Source organism: Oryx dammah, unplaced genomic scaffold (genome assembly GCF_014754425.2).
Source record: "Oryx dammah isolate SB20612 unplaced genomic scaffold, SCBI_Odam_1.1 HiC_scaffold_2, whole genome shotgun sequence".
Taxonomy (NCBI): Eukaryota; Metazoa; Chordata; class Mammalia; order Artiodactyla; family Bovidae; genus Oryx; species Oryx dammah.
In genome coordinates, this window is record NW_024070186.1 from 18683450 (window position 1) to 18703693 (window position 20244).

General features: G+C 42.5%; 1 protein-coding gene across 12 annotated transcripts in view; it reads left to right on the forward strand.

Moving 5' to 3' along the window:
- Positions 1–20244, forward strand: part of LOC120856970 (serine/threonine-protein kinase Nek11-like) — a 277040-nt gene that overhangs the window by 209710 nt on the left and 47086 nt on the right. For 7 of the 12 annotated variants that reach the window (XM_040232502.1, XM_040232492.1, XM_040232523.1 and 4 more), the window contains one exon: positions 17683–17779. The exons of 3 other annotated variants lie outside the window; for them this stretch is intronic. In XM_040232502.1, coding sequence (XP_040088436.1) covers positions 17683–17779 — 97 coding nt within the window. Of the gene's footprint in view, positions 1–17682; positions 17780–17894; positions 19243–20244 lie in introns of those variants that run through there. 2 more of the 12 variants (XM_040232585.1, XM_040232549.1) reach the window with 2 other exon arrangements.

Sequence of the window (20244 nt, forward strand, 5' to 3'; positions counted from 1 at the left end):
GGACCCTGAGAAGCACTGGGACAGAAGCCCTGTCTAACATAGACCTTGGTACAAAAGAGGCCCTTAACAAATATTTTTAAATATTTTAAGAGAAATTAGATGCAGACTCTGCTCCTTTCCCAGCTTCAACCAAAATAGTTTCACTCTTATCTGTTTTATAAATTAGATTTCAACATAAGATTGTGTCTTAAAAAAAGATTCCACTGCAAAAAAAATAAAATGCTGGATTGGATAGATGATATCTAAATTCCCTTCAAGACTGTATGACTTTATAAGTGAGCATTAGAACTTGGAATAAAAATACACATTCATCTCTGCTGGGAGTGCCACCAAAGTGACAGCAATGGAATAAAGCTGATATAAACCTTCAGAATGGACTTCTCTGGTGGCTCAGATGGTAAAGCGTCTGTCTACAATGCGGGAGACCTGCGTTCAATCCCTGGGTTGGGAAGTTCCCTGGAGAAGGAAAAGGCAACCCACTCCAGTACTCTTGCCTAGAAAATCCCATGGACTGAGAAGCCTGGTGTCCATGGAGTCGCAAAGAGTCGGACATGACTGAGCGACTGCACTTCACTAAACCTTCAGAAACAAAGGGAACCAGAGAAGAGGTGGGAGCAAATGAGGGCTATTAGTGACTTTGAGAATACAGAAAGCAGATGGGTGAGTGGTGAGTAATTTAGAAACAGGGAAAGGTGAAAGCTAAACTCCTAAGTGTGTGTAGGAAGGCGGACAGGGAGGAATGGCCTGCCAGACACAGATATGAGGGGCAGCAAGCCTCAGAAACACCTGTCTGGGGAGGTGCTCATTGCAGATGAGAGTATGATGGCTTTCTGGATTCCAGGAGCTTCTTTGCCATTACACAGGAGCCATGAAAACATCCCCTCATGCGGTCTCATTGGGCATGAGATTGCTCAGGTAGACAGTAGTTGCTTTGCTCTAACTGCACTTTGGAGATATGTCAACCACAGTCACAGTTAGAGCTTATTAACAGTCATGGCTTTTGATATATGTCTGAATGTTAACAGGATCCAAGGGGCAATAGAAGCTTCGGTATGTCAGAGTATAAGCCCTGTCACTTAAATGGGAGCCCTCCGTGACTGACAGTGAATGCAATTGTGTGGTGGTTCTATAGATCTCAAACTACTGCACAATCGCACTCATCTCACACACTAGCAAAGTAATGCTTAAAGTTCTCCAAGCCAGGCTTCAGCAGTACATCAGCTAAGAACTTCCAGACATTCAAGCTGGATTTAGAAAAGGCAGAGGAACCAGAGATTAAGTTGCCAACATCTGTTGGATCATAGAGAAAGCAAGAGAGTTCCAGAAAACATCTACTTCTGCTTTATTTACTATGCCAAAGTCTTTGTGTGAATCACAGCAAACTGTGGAAAATTCTTCAAGAGATGGGAATATCAGACCACCTGACCTGCCTCTTGAGAGATGTGTATGCAGGTCAGTAAGCAACAGTTAGAACCAGACTTGAAACAATGGACTGGTTCCAAATCGGGAAAGAAGTATGTCAAAGCTGTATATTGTCACCCTGCTTATTTAACTTATATGCAGAGTACATCATGCGAGATGCCAGACTGGATGAAGCACAAGTTGGGATCAAGACTTATGGGAGAAATATCAATAACCTCAGATATGCAAATGACACCACCCTTCATGGCAGAAAGTGAAGAGACTGAAGAGTCTCTTGATTAAAGTGAAAGAGAAGAGTGAAAAAGCTGGCTTAAAACTCAACATTCAAAAAATGAAGATCACGGCATCTGGTCCCATCACTTCATTGCAAATAGATGGGGAAACAATGGAAACAGTGAGAGACTTTTTCTTGGGCTCCAAAATCACTGCAGATGGTGACTGCAGCCATGAAATTAAAAGATGCTTGCTCCTTGGGAGAAAAGTTATAACCAACCTAGACAGCACATTAAAAAGCAGAGACATTACTTTGTCGACAAACATCCATCTAGTCAGAGCTATGGTTTTTCCAGTAGTCATGTATGGATGTGAGAGTTGGACTGTGAAGAAGGCTGAGCACTGAAGAATTGAAGCTTTTGAACTGTGGTGTTGGAGAAGACTCTTGAGAGTCCCTTGGACTGCAAGGAGATCAAACCAGTCAATCCTAAAGGAAATCAGTCCTGAATATTCATTGGAAGGACTGATGCTGAAGCTGAAACTCCATTACTTTGGCTACCTGATGCAAAGAACTAACTCATTGGAAAATACCTCGATGCTCAGAAAGATTGAAGGCCAGAGGAGAAGGGGACGACAGAGGATGAGATGGTTGGATGGCATCACTGACTCAATGGACATCAGTTAGAGCAAGCTCCGGGAGTTGGTGATGGACAAGGAGGCCTGGCGCACTGCAGTCCATGGGGTCACAAAGAGTCAGACACGACTGAGCGACCGAACTGAACTGATGATTGACACACTTCACTCACAGGCAGCATCAGCCTGTGCAATGGCATATCCAGTTGCCCATTGAGCATGCCAGGTCTTAATTATCTTCCACAAACATTTTCAAGAGCTTCTGCCAAACCTGGACAAGACAGGAGGAACAACAGATGCAAATATCCTTCTGGTTCTTTGGACCAAATATGTTGTAACTGTTGCCCTGAAGATGCTACTGGCAGCAGTTTACTCCAGACCATTTGATTTCCATGTGAAACAGGGGCAGGGATGCCTCCCCTTCCTGTGTCCCTGGAGAGTTGAGAGGTTGGAGAAGAAAACATTTGTGGAGCTTCAAGGGATCCCCAATTAGAAGGTGGCTTTTTGAATTTCAGGTTTAGTATCTGAGTCTCCTGAACACATCAAGGTCAGGTTACAGCCTTTAAACCAGTAGTTCTCACACTTAAAACAAGCATCCGAATCACTTAAAGGCCTTGGGAAGATGCAGGTGCACTGTGTGCCTTAGAATTTCTTTCTAACAAGTTCCCAGGTGATGCTGATATTCTGGATCCAGACCATACTTTGAAAGCCATGGATTTAATGCCCTTAAGCCCTGAGATTCTTATCCTGCACATCCACCCTAATTTATAATTCAAACAAAATGCAGCAGCTGCTGCTGCTGCTTAATTCAAACAAAATGCTACTAAAACTAAAAATATATATATTTGTTAAAATTACAGAGGACTTGATTATAAGCCAAAATGAAAATAGCTTCTTCTAGGAATTTTCTTCTTTTTATAGTGATGTCAGTGTCTGCTGGGCTATCTAGCACTGTATACAAGAGTTACTGAGCTTTGTTGGAACCAAATTGTATTTTTTCATCATCCTAAGCATCTGTGTCAGACATTTAGGGGGTTCGAGGCACTGTATGAAGATTCAGATGTTGAAACCTATTTGCAACATGGTCCCAGCCACCAAGTGTGGTCCTGGATAGACCAGCACAAAGCTTTGTAACAGTGTCACCCACTTGGTGCTTCTTGGTGCTTCTTTTTGTAACAGTGTCACCCACTTGGTGCTTCTTGTATGCATGGAGGACATACCCTCCCAAATGGAGGCACCTCGTTTCTGAAGCCCTCAATTCCCCTCAAAGTTCCCTGTGGAGTACAAGAAGGCAAGGCCAGTCATGAACAGAATGCTGAGGGATCCTAGGTAGAATTAGGTGAGGAAAGGAGAACAAAACACTTTTTAAGGGAATAGGAAAGGCCAGAAATGCCTGGGGTGTCTGGGGGACAGCCAGAGATGCAGGCAACAGCCATTTCACTGAGGGCAGATGCTTCAAAACATGAAGCTTCTATGGTTGAAATGTGCTACCTATCTCCCCACCTCTCCTTTCTTCCCTACTGTGTTTATAACACACATATGATTAGCCAGGTATCACAGAATGATGGAGAAAACAGTGTCCCTCCCTTGATGAGCTCCCAGTCTAGTGAGGAAGCAGGTAATTACAGGGCATTGTGAAGAGGACAACACATACTGGGAACAAGGGAGGTGGGTAGGAGGGGTCCACTCTGGATATGCAGCTGGAGCAAAGCTCTACAGAGGAGGAGAAGGCTTATGATTGCCCAGGTCCATGAGGACCAGGACAAGATCTTATTCACATCAGTGTTTTCAGAATCTGGCACATAGCCTGGCACACAGAATTTTCAAGAGTCATTAGATGAATGAATGGAAAGGTAAGTAGAGTAGCCAAGTGGTCAGAAAGAGGAAGTGTTCCCTACAAAGGATCAAGCACTAGAGGGCTCAGAAATATGAAATAACTGGGTGTATCCATGGAACTGTCAAGAAGGCTGGTGCTGCTTCAGTGTAAGGTGTGAGGAAGGGATCAACAAATCTGGATGCACAGGACCAAGCCCGTGGGGAACCTTGGTGCCAGGTTAAGAATCTTGAACTTTATTGTGTGGACTAGGGTACCACTGGTTCTTAAGCGTGGTCAGAAAAAAAATCAGCTTTAACAAACAATAAGGAGGATGTTTTGAAAGAAGTGACTTGAGATGGGGGACTGATTATGGGCTTTCATTCCACAGACAACACATGGTGTTGCTATAGTAACTGTTCAGGCCCATCACTAGCCAGTAAAGGCCAAAGATGACCTCTGCTTTCCTTTATTTTTATTTTTTTTTGAAAATTCTGTCTCTGTGTTTCTTAGTAACCAGATTAGGAACCGAGGCAACAAATGAAGTTTAGCCCTTTTAACAACTAGGACATTAGCTGTACTTCTATATAGAGAGAAGTCATTAGCAGAATGATACAAGTCGGGTGAACTATTTATAAAAAGGCTTGTTTTGTACCTCCAAGCAGGATGTTGTCACAGAAGTCATTAGAACACAAGAGATGCTTCCAAACCTCACTCCCCATTATGATTTCTTTAGTGTGTTAACGTGTCTGATCAGTTTGGCTTTTTGAAATTCGTTACCCTTCAGTTCTTCCATTGAACGTTGGTAATTACTGTTTAATCTCCACTAAACAATATGACTGATAGAGACCAGAGAAGACATCAGGGCTTTGGAATCCCTTCAAAACTTCCTTTGCTTAAGCTCTTCAGACTCTAAGCTGTTAAATGTAGGGATGACTAACAGCCATTTAACCTTGTACTGTTGTGTTTTTCACCTTGACAGAAAAGAGTTTCATGTAATAATTAGAGTGTTTTCAACATAGTGTCTTATCTTTGGCTACTGACACTTTGAAACCACCGCAATTTGGAGGAGAGGAGGGATATTTTGGATTAAAAACCACTTGGATCATTTTGATGTACATGTGCAAAACTTGCCACTATCCCTTCTGTCTTTATAGATTTATATCTGATAAAAAAATTAATAGTTTCTAGAAGTTCTTTGAAACTTGAAAGATTAAAATAGATTCAAAATTGGTCGTGATTTATAGAGAACCTGCTATATGTCTGCTACCATGCCAGGCACATTCATTTGGCATGTGTGTGGTGATGGGAAGGAGGTAGAGAAAGGCTTTGTAATTTAAATACTTTCCTAAAACAGTACTATTAATCACTCTTAGTAGCATCTTCTTAGCAAAGAACTTTCTGTATTTTCCTATTGTCTACAAAAAAGTTCCAGGAATCAAGTTTACCTAGCTAAGAAAGAAACTCAGCAGTCATTTATTCCTTGATTACTTGCACATTAGGATTTCATCAAAGTTTATATACTTTGTAGAGGAATAGTAGTAGATGGCAATGATGTGTTAGGTCTGGATCCTGCCATTAAAGGCTTAAGAGAAGAACCAAGACAAGGGCCTAAATAACTATGTAACAAGATAATAAGAATTCAGAAAATGGGGGAATAACTTTTAGTTGGGGGATGGAGCCAGCAAGGTTGTTTCAAGGAGAAGGCAGCATCTGAGACTGTTCATGATGTGAGGATAGATGTGGCCATGAAAAGATGGAGAGGAAGGCCCCGCAGGCGGAAAGGACAGGACAGGGAGAAACAGAGCCAGGAACAGGTAGAAGGAACAGGCTGACTGACAATGGCGAGCAGTTCAGACCGTCACACTGGTGAATATGGCATGAACTGTCTTGGTAGCTACTTTTTATTATTTTTCCTAAGCAAAGTCTTTTCTTTGTAAAAGGTAGTTATTAGGATCTTTAATATCCCATGCTCTTTTATGTGGAAATAGTCACTGCCATTGCACTTGACTTAGTGTTCAATGTATTAAGCTGAATTATTACAAAAATATTAATACCCCCTTTTCTATCATATGTGTAGCAAAATTTCCCTAGTCTGTTTTATGTATCTTAATTCTGTTTATTGTCTCTTTTGGATTTTTGGTGGGGGAATTTTTTATTTTTTAAGTAGGCAAAGGTTACTTGACTTTTATATATTCTAGCTTTTCTGGGTTTTTTAAAGTTTTTCAGCTTAATTTTTTCAAATATTGTTGGTATACAATAAGTTTTTCAGGTGTACAACATAGTGATCAGTATTTTTATTTATTCCCTTCTTTCTTCATTGAAGTATAGTTGATTTACAATGTTATGTTAATTTCAGGTACACAGCACAGTGATTTAGATTTTAAATTCTTTTCTTGTAGGCTATATTGAGTATAGTTCTCTGTGCTATTCAGTAGGTCCTTGTTGGTTATCTATTTTATATATAGTAGTGTGTATGCGTTAATCTCAAATTCCTAATTCATTCCTCCTCCACTGTTTTTTAAGAGTGTTTTCAATATAGCCTCCTAAATTTCATTCTAGAATTGCTATTGTCTTATTTTACATACTTGAGGTTTTTACACAAATAAAATCTATTTTTTCCATTTAAGTTATTTTTTATATTCCAACTCTGGATATTATTTAATTCTGCCTCTATTTTTGGCCTACTGATCTAGCTTCTTAATCCTCTATCAGTACTAGAGTGTTCTCATTACACTGCCTTTGTGGAATGTTTTAATGTCTGATAAGACATTCATCTTCTAATTTTCATATTTTTTTCAAATATTCCTATCCTCTCACATGCATTTTCTCACATGAGTTTTAAGATTTTTTATCTATCTCCAAAGGACATCTACAAAATGTAGATGTCTATTAAGGTCTTTACAAAAACTTAGCAACATAGTTCTACAGCAAACATGAAATAGAAATATTCTTCATATATTAGTTTCTTATCCTGACCCTCTGTAAAAACTCCGTGCTTAAACTGTGGCTATATTAACGACTACTCAGAAACACACTGGCAGAAAACAGCAATAGTCCTCTGTACCTCTCGTGGTTTCTGTGGGTCATGAATCCAGGGGCCGCTTGGCTGTGGAGTGCTGGTTCAGGGTCTTCCTCGAGATTGTAGTCAGATGTCCTTAGGACAGTGATCATGGGAAGACTTGACTGGAGCTGGAGGACACCTCTTGGCAACTCACTCACTCACTCACTCGCACTGCAAGTTGCCTGGGGCCTCAGCTCCCCTCCACATGCGGCTCCTTAGGGCAGCTTGAACATCCTCAAGGCTACAAATGATGGTCGTGGAGCGTGGCTGCCAGGCTCCCCCGGCTGGAGCCCCACCTGTGTCTGCATGGCCTTCTCAAGCTCCACTCCTCCTCCATGCAACTTCTGATAGTAAGTCTGGGGAGCACCTCAGGGGCTGGCCGTGTGCCTGCTCCCTGATGGCGCGGAGGCTGGGAAGTGACCTTCTGGCATCTATAGCTGCTTTTGTGGGTGCTCGACTCTGTCTCATGAAGAAGAGGATTCTCTTACACAGGAAGGGGGAATGTGAAGTCTAGAATAATGACTGTGTACTGTAGTAATGATAAGGCTAGACCTTAAAAGTGCCTAGACATGTGGAGGAGAGATGGCCTGGGCAGTGTCCTGTGGATACAGCCCCTCTTTTGTCTTTCACAGGAGTAGGTGATCAGCAACAGGGGGAGGCGGGGTATTCTTCAGTTCTTTTCTGTGCTGCTGACTGCAGAAGAAGCTGTTTGCTTCGGCAGCAGTTGTCAGGATTGATGCTGTATGGAAAGGTAAGAAGCTGTCCAGTGTGCTCTCCTGAATAGATGCCAACAGCAGTGCCAGCTGGCAATAGACTCCATGAAATGCCTACCTGCAGAAGCGGAAAACCTTGTCCTGAATCTGCTCCACTGAATGTCCAGCTGAGACTTGAATTCCACACCATCAGCTTAGAAGGGGTGAAAGGGACACGGTCTCTTGTCATCCCTCTTGGCCCCAGAAGAGGCTCAGTGATCCTCCTGGGAGTGTGTGCAGGCAGCACAGATGGCCCCTGAAGTGCCTTCCAGAGAGAGGTGGGTGTTCGAGGCCCAGCAAATGACAAGTCATCCTGGCCATTTGAACTTCAGACACAGCTCATTCTCAAGGGGGCAGTGTCAAGCTATTCTATCAGCAGTGATTACGCACCAGACCAGTTGCTTTTTGAGGCCACTCTTGTTGGGTCAGTAAAGCTGTGTCACTGACAGAAGCCTGTCCACCCATTTTTCAGGGTAGAGGGTTTCTTATCCAGTTCATTTAAAAGTTTTATTAGTTTATTTATGTGAAAAGTTGGAAATGTAAGCCTGCGTTACAAATGATGACACATATATCAAGTATTTTCTGACATAAACCATCATAGGGCTCACAGAGCAATATCAGACACACTTCATGTTTTCAGGGAACTTCTGGGTTTATCGTTATCTCTAGACCACATAACTAGAACTCCAGGCAGGAAGTGATGAACTCCACTTGAGAACCTGATCACTGGGTACCACCCCTAGAGATTCTGATTCAATAGATTTGTGTGGGCCCCAGAAATCTGCATCTCTAACATTTTCCCCCATGATACTGATGCTGCTGGTTCAGAGACTTTGAGACCACTGGGCTCTCACTTCCAGATAAGGCTTTATAAAGAAAATGCTTATATTCGATTTTTAGATTTTCATAAATTGAATGAAGTTTTTACTAAAGGTGCCTCACATTGCATCTTTAATGTATTTGTGACCCCCTTGAAAACAGTGTTAATTACAACCTAGAATAAGTTTGGCTTTCAACATCTAGGTAAAACGAACCTGAAAGATTAAAATATTTTTTGACCCAGCAAGTCTGTGTCTAGGGATTTATCTTAAAGGAATAATCAGAGTTTTGTGTAAAGAGAAATATATACAAAGACTCTCAGGGCAGTGTGGTTTACAGTAGTAAAAATTGAGAGTCAAAATAAATGCCTAGCAGTAAGGGCTAATATGTCTTCTAGAATAAAGAAGTTCTTCTCAGTTTATTAAAAATGATGATGTAGTTACATATTCATTGGGATGAGAGGTGTTATTAAGAAATAAACTATAGTTGATACACACACATGCACACACCAGAAATACCACAGTGATACTAATGGTTCTCTGAGGGACTTTTCCCTTCCATGTTTTCTAATTTATCCACAATGACCATGGATGACCTCTGTGATTCTTTTCTGTTGAAAGAAGAGGGGAGTGCTGATGTACTTACCTTAAACATTTGAGTCAGTTTGGTAGCCAGCTCAATCTTCTGTTACAGAAAAACAGATTTTGTTTCTAAAGCTGATTCTCCATGTAAGCACCCCAGAATAATGAAACTCCCAAACGCTGGCTACTGTGTCCTCAAGGTAAGCACAGCTGAAAAAGTTAGAGTCTGGCCTCCACAAACCTCTTACCCTGATGGCACATTTAATTGCTCTGCCTCAATCCTAAAATAGACACTCCCTCTTTTTTTTTTTTTTTTAAGTTGAAAGGTACTATTCTTAGAGGCCTCTTCTGATGTATTCAAAAGAAAATGACCGTTTGCAAACCCCTGAACTCCTGTTGTTTTTAATCTTCCATGCAATTCTGTTGAATATTTGTTGTGTGAAATAACTGTGTAATAAAAATAGAAAGTTTATTTCCTATCTTCTGGTATTTATCATCTCCCTGTGAGTAGCAGGTTTCCTCTCCAAGCCGGCCCACTTTTTTTTTCCCAACTAATTAATTTTGGTAGAGGCAGTGGGGTGCTATTTATTTATTGAGAAACTTCCCTGTGCAAAGCAGTAGGGTGAGGGCCAGGGGGCCAGGGAGGCAGCGTACATGTACTGACAGCAACATACTTTTATATAGATCATTGCATTCAGGCTTTGCTAAAGCCCTAAAATGCAGATTTATTTTTGTACAGGTGAGGAAACTGAGTCACAGAAGTTTTGTAACTGATCAAACATCACAGAGTCAGGACCCAGACCACAGTTGCCTAAGGCAGCTCATGCACTCATCCTTATGTGCCCCGGCTCCCTTCCTACTGGAAACATCTGGAGATGGTTCTCTCCTGGGCCATCTTCTTCCCTTCCGCATGTCTGCTTTCTTCTCCAGCCTCCTCCTGGGGTTTGGCTGGGACTCAGCTGCTGCTGCAGGGTTGGCAACAACTTCCTTAGCTGCTGACTTCTGCCCTGTTCCTATAGAAACAGTTCTCTGAGGGAGCTAGGGATGGTGATAGGGTTGGGGGAGGTTACATTGTCATTTTTATTATCATTCATCAAATACTCACTGTGTTGAGGGCTTCAAGACAACCACCTGCATATTCTGACACCCTGAGTATTCTGTGCCCCCTGTCTGCCAGTCCCCATTCCCACATGTCATGGGTTCTTTGGGAAGAAGCCTCTGACACGGAGCTGGGTGGGAGGACATTATTCAGGATGGGCCTCTGTGGACAGGAAGGAAGGGAAGCAGGATGAGGCGGAAGAGAAGCTGCAAAGTGATGCAGGCCTGACAAGCCTTACTTGAACCCTTGTGGGGGTCAGAACTCAGGTTGTCTGTGCAAGACAAAATGATCAGGCTTTCTATCTCAACCGTGATGAGTTGTTTCATGTCAGGGGCACATGGGAAGGGCATAACTCTGTGCAATGTGGCTCTGCCACTGAGGCCGCTTCTGCAGGGATGGCAGCTGCAGTCTGTCTGTGTCCCCCACTCCCACCAGCTGGGTAACACGTCTTTCCTTGAAAGGAAATTTGGGTGCTACAACTCCACCTTTGGGTGTTGGGATAACATGGTGAAGGCAGAGACCAACCTGCTTCTAAGATTCTTAGCCCATTGTATTGACACCCTGAGGTCCAGTATCATCATGGGAGATACTCAAGGAAAGGTGTCCACAAAGATGTGGGTCAGCTAAGCTTCTCAGTAAGTGAAACTGCTCTCACAGTGTCCTGGAGGAGAAAGAAATTGTGGGCCATGAAGCTGTACCTTTGCAGTAATCTGGGCAGAGAAGGGTGTCTGTCAAGGACACCCTGAGTATTCTGTGGGCAACTGAGAGAAAGAGAGAGGTTGAAGGAGATGAGGTGAGAAGCATTCTAAACATGCTGAGCACCAAGGACAGCGTCTGTGAGGATTCCTGACTAAGCAGTGTCCCAGGAACTTAAGGGAGAGCTCATTTGCCAAAATATCCAGCCTTGCGGTGCCTGCATCATCAGCTCATTACCCATGTGGTAAGTTGTTCTGCAGGAAGTGCAAATGCAGGTTTTTGTTTTATAATCAAGGTCATTCATCCAGCAACTGGAATGAATAAAAGGAAACTTTGGAAGAAATGAGAGAAGAGTCTGCTGGTGAAAGGTCAGGATCATCAAGCTGTCACTTCTGCAGGGAAAATAGCTTTGCTATTTAAGAGAGACCATAGAAGTAGGAGGGATCCTGACAATATTACTATCATGAGCAGTGCTTTGCATTCTTAAGAAACACAGCTTCTAGTTGCTTGATGTCTCTTCAGATCATTTTGTTTTCATCTCATTGTCAAAACACTCCCATGGGGTGGTATCAAGCCTCACCAGCCAACATTTGCCAGGTGGGGATTGACTCCGGAATGATGGTGCCTAATGTTCAGTAATGCCTGTAACTTTCATTGTTGGTCCCAGCCATCTGTCTCTTCATATTTGGTCCCTTTGATTGCTCTTCATCTTGGTGGTGTGTTACCATCCCAATTAAAGTCTATAACCCTGGAGGTCTGGGGATATGTCTTACAGATCACAGAATGTTTGAATTGAAAGAAGGCCCTTAGTCTAATGAAACACTTAAATATACAGTGAGGAAACTGAAGCCCAGGGAGATGACTGGAAGACCATGCTGCTTGTGATGTTAGAGACAGAATGATGACTGTGGTCCCCAAACCTGAAGGCTGGTACTTTGATTTTAATTCCTACCTATTGAACCTCTAAAATAAATACTTTACCTTATGGAACTTAAAAACTTGAGCAAATGAAACCCAAAGCAAGCAGAAGGGAGGAAATAGTAAAGGCTGCAGTGAAAATAAATGAAATAAAGAAGAGAAAAACAATAAAAAAATATCAATGAGACCAAAAATTATTTCCTTGGAAAGGTGTAAAACATTGATCAATCTTTAAGAAAGACAGGAAATCAGGAATGAAGAAGGAGACATTGTTACCAACTTTAAAGAAATTAAAGGGGCAAAAAATTAGATAAATCAGATGAAAGAGCAAATTTCTAGAAAGAAGCAAATTACTGAAACTGACTCAAGAAGAGAAAAAAATCTGAATAGGCCTATAACAAGTAAGTCAAAGTAGTCATTTTAAAACTTCCAACAAAGAAAACACCAGGCCCACACTGCTTCACTGGTGAATTCCACTAAACATTCAAAGGGGAATTAATACCAGTTGCACAAACTCGTCTAAAAAACAGAATACAATAGAACATTGCCCAACTCATTCTGTGAGGCTGTTGTTTGATTCTAAAACAAAAGACAACAAGAAATAACAAACTGAACCAATATTTGTTACGGCTATATATGCAAAAATCATCAGCAAAATACTAGCGAACCAAACACAGCAATTAAAAAAAAAAGATTTTAAGGTGTTGGAAGAAGACTCTTGAGAGTCCCTTGGACTGCAAGGAGATCCAACCAGTCCATTCTAAAGGAGATCCGCCCTGGGTGTTCTTTGGAAGGAATGATGCTAAAGCTGAAGCTCCAGTACTTTGGCCACTTCATGTGAAGAGTTGACTCATTGGAAAAGACTCTGATGCTGGGAGGGATTGGGGGCAGGAGGAAAAGGGGACGACAGAGGAGGAGATGGCTGGATGGAATCACCAACTCAATGGACATGAGTTTGAGTGAACTCCGGGAGATGGTGATGGACAGGGAGGCCTGGTGTGCTGTGATTCATGGGGTCGCAAAGAGTTGGACATGACTGAGTGACTGAACTGTACTGAACTGAACTGAACTGAAAGATTATATAGATTGGCCAAGTGAGATTTATCTCAGGACTGCAAGGATAGTTCTACATCAGAAAATCAATTAATGTAATACATAGACTAAAGGGCATAGACTAAGGGACAAAAACTATATGACCATCTCAATAGATGCAAAAAAAAGCGTTTGACAAAATCTAACACCCTTTCTTGATAAAAACTAGGAATACAAAGGAATTTCCTAAACCTGACAAAGAACCTCTGTAAAACTACCTACAGCAGCATTAGCCATAACACTCATTTTGTTTGTTCATTTATCTTTTGTTGTGGAAACAATCCAACTGTCCAACCGTTGAATGAATATATATATACATATATATATATACACACACACAATGGAATATTATCCATCCATAAAAAGGAGGTCCTGACACAGGCTACAATGTGGATGGGCTTGAAAACATGATGCTCAATGAAATAAGTCAAGCACAAAAGGACACATATTGTGTGCCACTTATATGAGTTATTTAGAACAGTAAAATTCACAGACACAGAAAGTACTTTAGATATCACCAAGGGATTGGGGAGGGGAAGAATAGTGAGTTATTGTTTAATGGTTACAGAGTTTCTGTTTGGAGTAATGAAAAAGTTTTGGAGATAGTAGTAATGGTAGCACATCGTGAATGTACTAACACCATTAAGTTGTACACTTAGAATAAGAATTTCAAAAAAAGATGAACAGGACATAATCTCTGTGGTCAAGAAGTCCGTAACTAGTTGAAAAAGGTAGGGGAGTGGAGGAGTGAAGAGTGCTGCAAAGTAAAACATGGCAAGGAGCACCTTGGCTGACTCCCAGCACAGTGGTCATATGAAGTGGGTATTCCCTCTGGGACTTTTAAACGTGGGTGACTAGAATCTAGGCCTGGTGTCAAGCCCCAGCTGCATAGGGTATTCATTGTGTGAACTGAATATCTTAAACCTTGATTTCCTCACTGAAAAATGTACCTACTTCCTGGGAACCTCCCATGAGATGATGCCCAGGGCACGGCACTTATTCACCAAAAAAGGTTTAGTCATTATGGTCAGTGCTATTGTTGTCCATGATGAATTGGAATGAATTTGCATAGAATTATTTGAGTTTTCTGTTTTGAGAAGAGCAGACTGAACTCAGGACAGCAAACATGGTATTATGGTTTACTTAGGACAGCCAGAAAATGCTCCCTTCTGTAAAAGGGCCCAAAGGAATCATTGCACATTTGGCTTTGTTCTACTGTATGTGGGGCTTCCCAGGTGGCCCAGTGGTAAAGAATCTGCCTGCAATGTAGAATACGCAGGTTCAGTCCCCGTGTCAGGAAGATCCCCTGGAGGAGAAATGGCAACCCACTCCAGTATTCTTGCCTAGGAAATCCCACGGACAAAGGAGCCTGGCAGGCCACAGTCCATGGGGTCACACAGAGTCAGACACGACTGAATGACTGACATTTTCACTTTCTTCAGTCCCTCCTCCAGAGCACACAGCCCAGGCAGGGAGTGGGTAGAAGAGGCAGGGCATGGATGCCAACTGATCTGCTGCTGCTCCCTGGCTGCAATCTCGAAGACCCCCTGGGTCTCAGCCATGTAGCACACCCCTCAGGACTTTTCTCAGAGTACATGGGACCAAGTACCTTCAGAACTTCCCACAGGAAGAATGGAGTGTTTGCAGTTTTCTCTAAAATCTATCCTCTTTGAAAAAATCACCGTAGGTATAAACTCTGTTTGGTGGACATTCCTCAGTCTTAGAAACCCTGAAAGAAGAAGAGTGATGTCTTAAGCCATGCTCCTTGTCAGGATCCACTGTTTTTAGAAAAAGCTGAAGATGAATCACAGGTGCAAGTGCATGAAAATGCTGCTGAAATTAACAAAGAAAAATAATTTAAAAACCTAACCTAGAGATTGAGGATTCATTGTGTTTTTTTTTGGATTCATTGTTTTTTAAAAAAACATCAAGACAGCAGACCTTTGGAACCAGAACTTTATGGGCATGCAATCAACACAGGGCTCCAGGCTCAGGAGGGATTTTAATAAATTCCTAATAATCTTATTTTTGAATTTATGTTTTATGAATAAAGTCTGCTGAGACAGTGGGACATATGGCAGGGTCTTGAAGCCTCCTCTGGGGCCTCCTCCCTGGAGAGAGTCCTCTGAACAACACCTCCTCCTCAACACTGCCCTCCCCCACCACTGCCACCTCTGCTGGGGTCTGGGAAAGGGAGGCCAGACATGACTTCTGGAGGGCTGGAATCAGGGGGCTTTTGGGGCTTTGTGAAGGTTTTCACTCTTCTTGAGAATAGCTAGCCCAGTTCCCAAGAGAAGATGACATGAAATAAATATCCAGTAAAAAACACCAGGACAGGTCCCTATCCTGAACCAGCTTTTCTTCTTTTTAAACAAAGAGTCCTGCATTGTCAGATAGCTCTGGACCCCACGAATTAATAGCTAGCTTGTTCACATTTGCTACTCAAAATGTGATCCCATGTCCAGCAGTACTGGTATCACCTGAGAGCATATTAGAAACGTGGGTAGGGCCTAGCAAAATCTGAGGCCCTATCCACACAGACTAAGTCAGAATCTGCATTTTAACAGGATCCCTAGCTGATTCGAATCACACATGAGTTTGAGAAGCAGTGGTCTGGAATATACTCCAAGACTCAGTGACCACCTAGTAGAGGAAGCCTCTGACTCAGCCCAGTTGTTCTTTATTGTGGTTGCTGAACATGTTGTCCTTTTCCTAGACATAAAACAACTGCTATTCCTGTTGGAAAGTGGAAGGAGAAAGGCTGGTGAATAGGAAACACTGTGAAAAGAGTTGCTCTGAGCACAAAGTTTCGCCAAGACTGTTGCTTGAAATTCTTTTTGCCCCCACCTCCACCCTTGGGCTCAAGGCTTAGCATCTTTCCCCGTGATGCTGAGGGTCTTATTGAAGTGAGCAGTAACCAGATTAAAATAAGCTGCAGCTCTGGGGAAATTGCTCTGACCTCTCCTTGCATAAACCCTAAGAACTGCCAGCTTGCTCCGGTGAGATGGGAAACATAGCCTTCCTTTCTACCTTGGAAGAACTGGGTTTTGAGCTTGCATGTTACTTGGCATGGTGTGCTTGTTGTTTTCGTAACTTCTTAGGTTCTAGAAAAGATGGTTATAAAAAGCAACCAACATGAATATGAAGTGAACCGCTCTGCCTCCCCCATCACCCCCTCACAAGAGCCTTTTCTGGGAAGCAGCAGCCTTTGGGAGAGGATGCTGCTGCGAAGCCATCTCTGGTAACAGAAACTGAGATGGGTTTCTCTCGGAGTTGAAGGGTGGCCTCCTGAGTGAGAGCAAAGGGAGCCATCAGGCCCTACTACCTGCCTATGAAGTGCCAGGCAGGACATGCACTTTACGTAGCTGATTGTAATGTGCCCTTTACAAAGTTCTCACCAGTGACTCCACATCTAGGGATGGAGCCTGAGGAAGCACCAGAGATTCTGACAAAGTGAAGCAAGATTATATTCATCTTGATGGTGGCTGTAAAAACACAAAGTTCAAAGTGGGGCTGTGTGCCCCCAGAGGAGTATACAAAGAAGGTGGGGGTAAAAAATAATAGAATTTGCATTTGGCCTTTTAAATTTAAAAATAGAGGGGAAAAGCTGTACTAATTTTGCTCCCACAAAATGGGAGTTGGCCCTCACTTCCTTGTTTGGTCCAAAAAGCAGACAGTCATGTGTGTTATGAGGGGAAAGCAGGAGTTTCACAGCATGGATACCTGCTCTAACAAAGTCACTGCATGGATATCGTTCCTAAATGAATCTTAGGACTCAAGAGTTTTCTCCTGATGGGATGAGGCGCCTTGTGGGGGCTCGAGGGCAGAATACACAAAAAGGACTCTGCCCCCCCTCTCAGGCCACATGAAGATCTGACTTTTGATGACCCAGCCCCTCACTTAGGGGCAGCCTTAGCTTCTTAATGGAAGCAATGTTGTTTCAGTGGGTGAAGTATTTCTCCCCATCAGTTCTCACCTGTTCTGTAAGAGCCTCCAAGGTATCTTGGTAAAACAAAACAAAACAAAACTGTGGCTCTCAACAGATTTCCTAACTCTGCAGCTTTCATTAACAGCTCTTTACCTCCTGAACCCAACTTTGGCCTTCTGCTCCATCCTGCTGAAGTTCAAAGCTTCAGATTACTCCCTGGTCAGCATCTTACCTTCCACTGCAAAAAAGCTAATGCTCAGATGTAAGGTTAGCATAAAGGGAAAACTAAACTTATTAGAAAAAATTTCTCAGTCATCAAAACAAATTTCATAGCTACTGAAAGATAGTGGCAAAGACTATTGATTTCCCCCCCATATAAAAAGGCCATCTTTAAAATAATGGTATTTGCTTAAATAATCCTTCCTGAAAGAGGCTTTGTCCTGGAATTCCTTGTACATATTAAAACTGTAAATAATCTTGTCATTTGGAATAAATTCTTTAATAGGCATGTCATAATTGAATTTATCTCTAATTAATATGGCATTACCTTGTGGCAGAGGTCAAATAGCTTGTTTTCTGGTTGTCCTTAACTGTTGCCTTGAAGTTGCTGAAGTGCTGATGGAGTCAGTAAGGACTGTGCATTGATTTTCAGACACAAGGACTGTCACCAGCTCAGCTCCAGACACACCCTCGGAACCAACAATTTTCAACAGTGCAATGGCCAGGACCCGGATGAAACACATGCGGGAGTAAGTAGCCTATGGCCTGACCCCTCAGAGTGTGCAGTGTGTGAGAACACATCAGTCATGTGATGCTGTCCTGCTTGGTCGCCACAGAGACCACAGCCGTGCTTTTCTATTACAGAAGCAGCAGTGAATGGAGTGTACCTAGCTCAGCTGCAGAGGCCTGAATCTGCATGGACGGCACTAGCTGTGGTCTGAACATGTTTTCCCTCAAACTCATATGCTGAAATCCTAAGCCCCAAAGGAGATGGTATTAGTAGGTGGGGGTTTGGGGAGGTACTTAAATCATGAGGGTGGGGCCCTCAGGTGTGGTATTAGTGACATACTATAAAAGAGGCTCCAGATTGATCCCAGCCCTTTCTGCCATGTGACATGGCCCTTAGCTGTGACCCAGAAGAGGGCCTCCACCAAAAGGGGGCCACATTGGCCCCTTGTTCTAGGACTTTCCAGCCTCCAGAACTGTGAGGAAAAAAAGTCTGTTGTTTACAAGCCACTGAGCACGTGCTACTTTGTTGTAGCAGACTAAGCAAACTCTGACAGCACCAAGGGACTCAGCCTCCTAATCTAACTTCTCTGCAGCTCATATCTCCAGATCAAGGGTGGGAAACTCTCTTTGTAAGGGCTACATGGTGAATATTTTAGGTTTCATGGGCCAATTATCTCTGTTACCATTACAGCTTTTGTAACACAAAAGCAGCTATGGACAATATACATTAATGAGTATGGCTGTACTTTAGTAAAATATTGTTTCCAAACTGCAGTCTGAATTTGATATAATTTTCAGGTGTCACTAGGTATTATTCTTCCTTTGATTATTTTCAACCATTTTAAAACAATTCTTAACTCACAAGATACACAAAAACAAACAGCAGGTTAGCTTTGGCCTGTGGGCTGTATGGTTTGTATACCACTCCTATAGATGTTCCAACTCAGAAACTTCTCTCTAAAATCTACTTCCTATATGGGTGCTGGTTGAATAGTTAGAAAGTTTGATAAAAATTATTTTCAGTTGATTTGCATTTATGTTGTACTTACAGTACAACACATTATCCCTCCAGGCTGATATTCGGAAACAAAGGAGAAAAAAAGTACTGAAAATTACCAAACCTCGAGCTGATAATACATTTAGATGCCTGTTGTTTTCAAGTCTTGCCTGTACCTGAGTGGTCACCTAGTAACACAGTTACCATGGCACCAAAGATCCCCAGGATCTGGAAGTGAGGGAATTTGGATGAAACTTTCCCATCTGCCCTTCCTTCCACTCATTCTTTCTGGGAGGAGATTAAGGAGAAGGCTTGCTAATCTCCCAGTCAATAATCTTCAAAGGCAAGAAAAGCAACTCACTTATTTCACCCTTAAAATTTAATAATGTGGTGTTATAGTCTTAGAGTTTTGATCTAAGACTTCATCACTTTTGCAGAGGACACAATATCTCATTTCTTAGCACATTATGAAATGGTTTAAATAATTAAAATAAAAGCAGTTTTGCTTAAAAAAAAAAAAAAAAGTAACCAAGCTGCTTTCCAGTGATTTTATTCCTGGTGTGTTGTTCACTTCTTTATGCTTGACTGAATTTGACCAAGTGCTTCCTGGCTCACTGATACAGTTTCAGCTACTCCCCCATGGATGGTACTGCTCCTCTGGCAGAATAATGTCTTATCCCCTTATATTACACATCACAAAGCCCTACACCATTCCAGAACAGGCCAAGAGGAAATTGAGGCTACAGAGCTAAGGATCTTCTGAGGATGTTTGTTTCCACAGCCAGAAAAAAAATGGGAATTGTGGGTTCTTTCACTACATGGTAATGTACTGGCTGCATCCCCAACATATGGATAGCAACTGTTGGAATTCAAAGAACAATAAATAACATTTGTCCCCAGGGAGATTATACTGTGGGGAAAGCACCGGACTTCAAACTGAAAAGCTAAATAACAGCACAGCGGTTATGTAATCAGAGGTGATGGTTAAGAAAAGTCCCCAACTGGGACCATAGCCATATGCCAAACAGAGCAGATGGTGAGAGTGTCAAGATGAGAAAGGGAATTTGAGGATGTCTCTGGGGGAAATAGGAACTTGGCCTCAGCCTTAACATAGATATAGGATTTGAAGGATAAAGAGAAGGAGGGAGCTGGAGCCCGGCAGATTTGGAGTCTGACTTTTAGTTTCACCAGTAGATGGCTTTCTGAGCTCAGGCAAGTGGTTTTTTCCCAAGGTTGAGTTCTCATCTGCAAAATTGTCATCCTATTATTGCCATAGCTGATTCCCTGGTAAGTGGACTCAGGGGTGGGGATTTCGTGCAGGGGGTAAGTGTAGGGTGTCCTGGAGGCCAACACCTGTAGGAAGGAGGGCAAAGGAAGCAGACAGTCTTGGTGGAGATCTCCACTGCTTTGGCAGAGAACTCTGAAGCTGGACCTGCCCTGCAGGGATCCACTGGGTAGAAGTGAGAGGGCTAGGCCCATACAACCCAG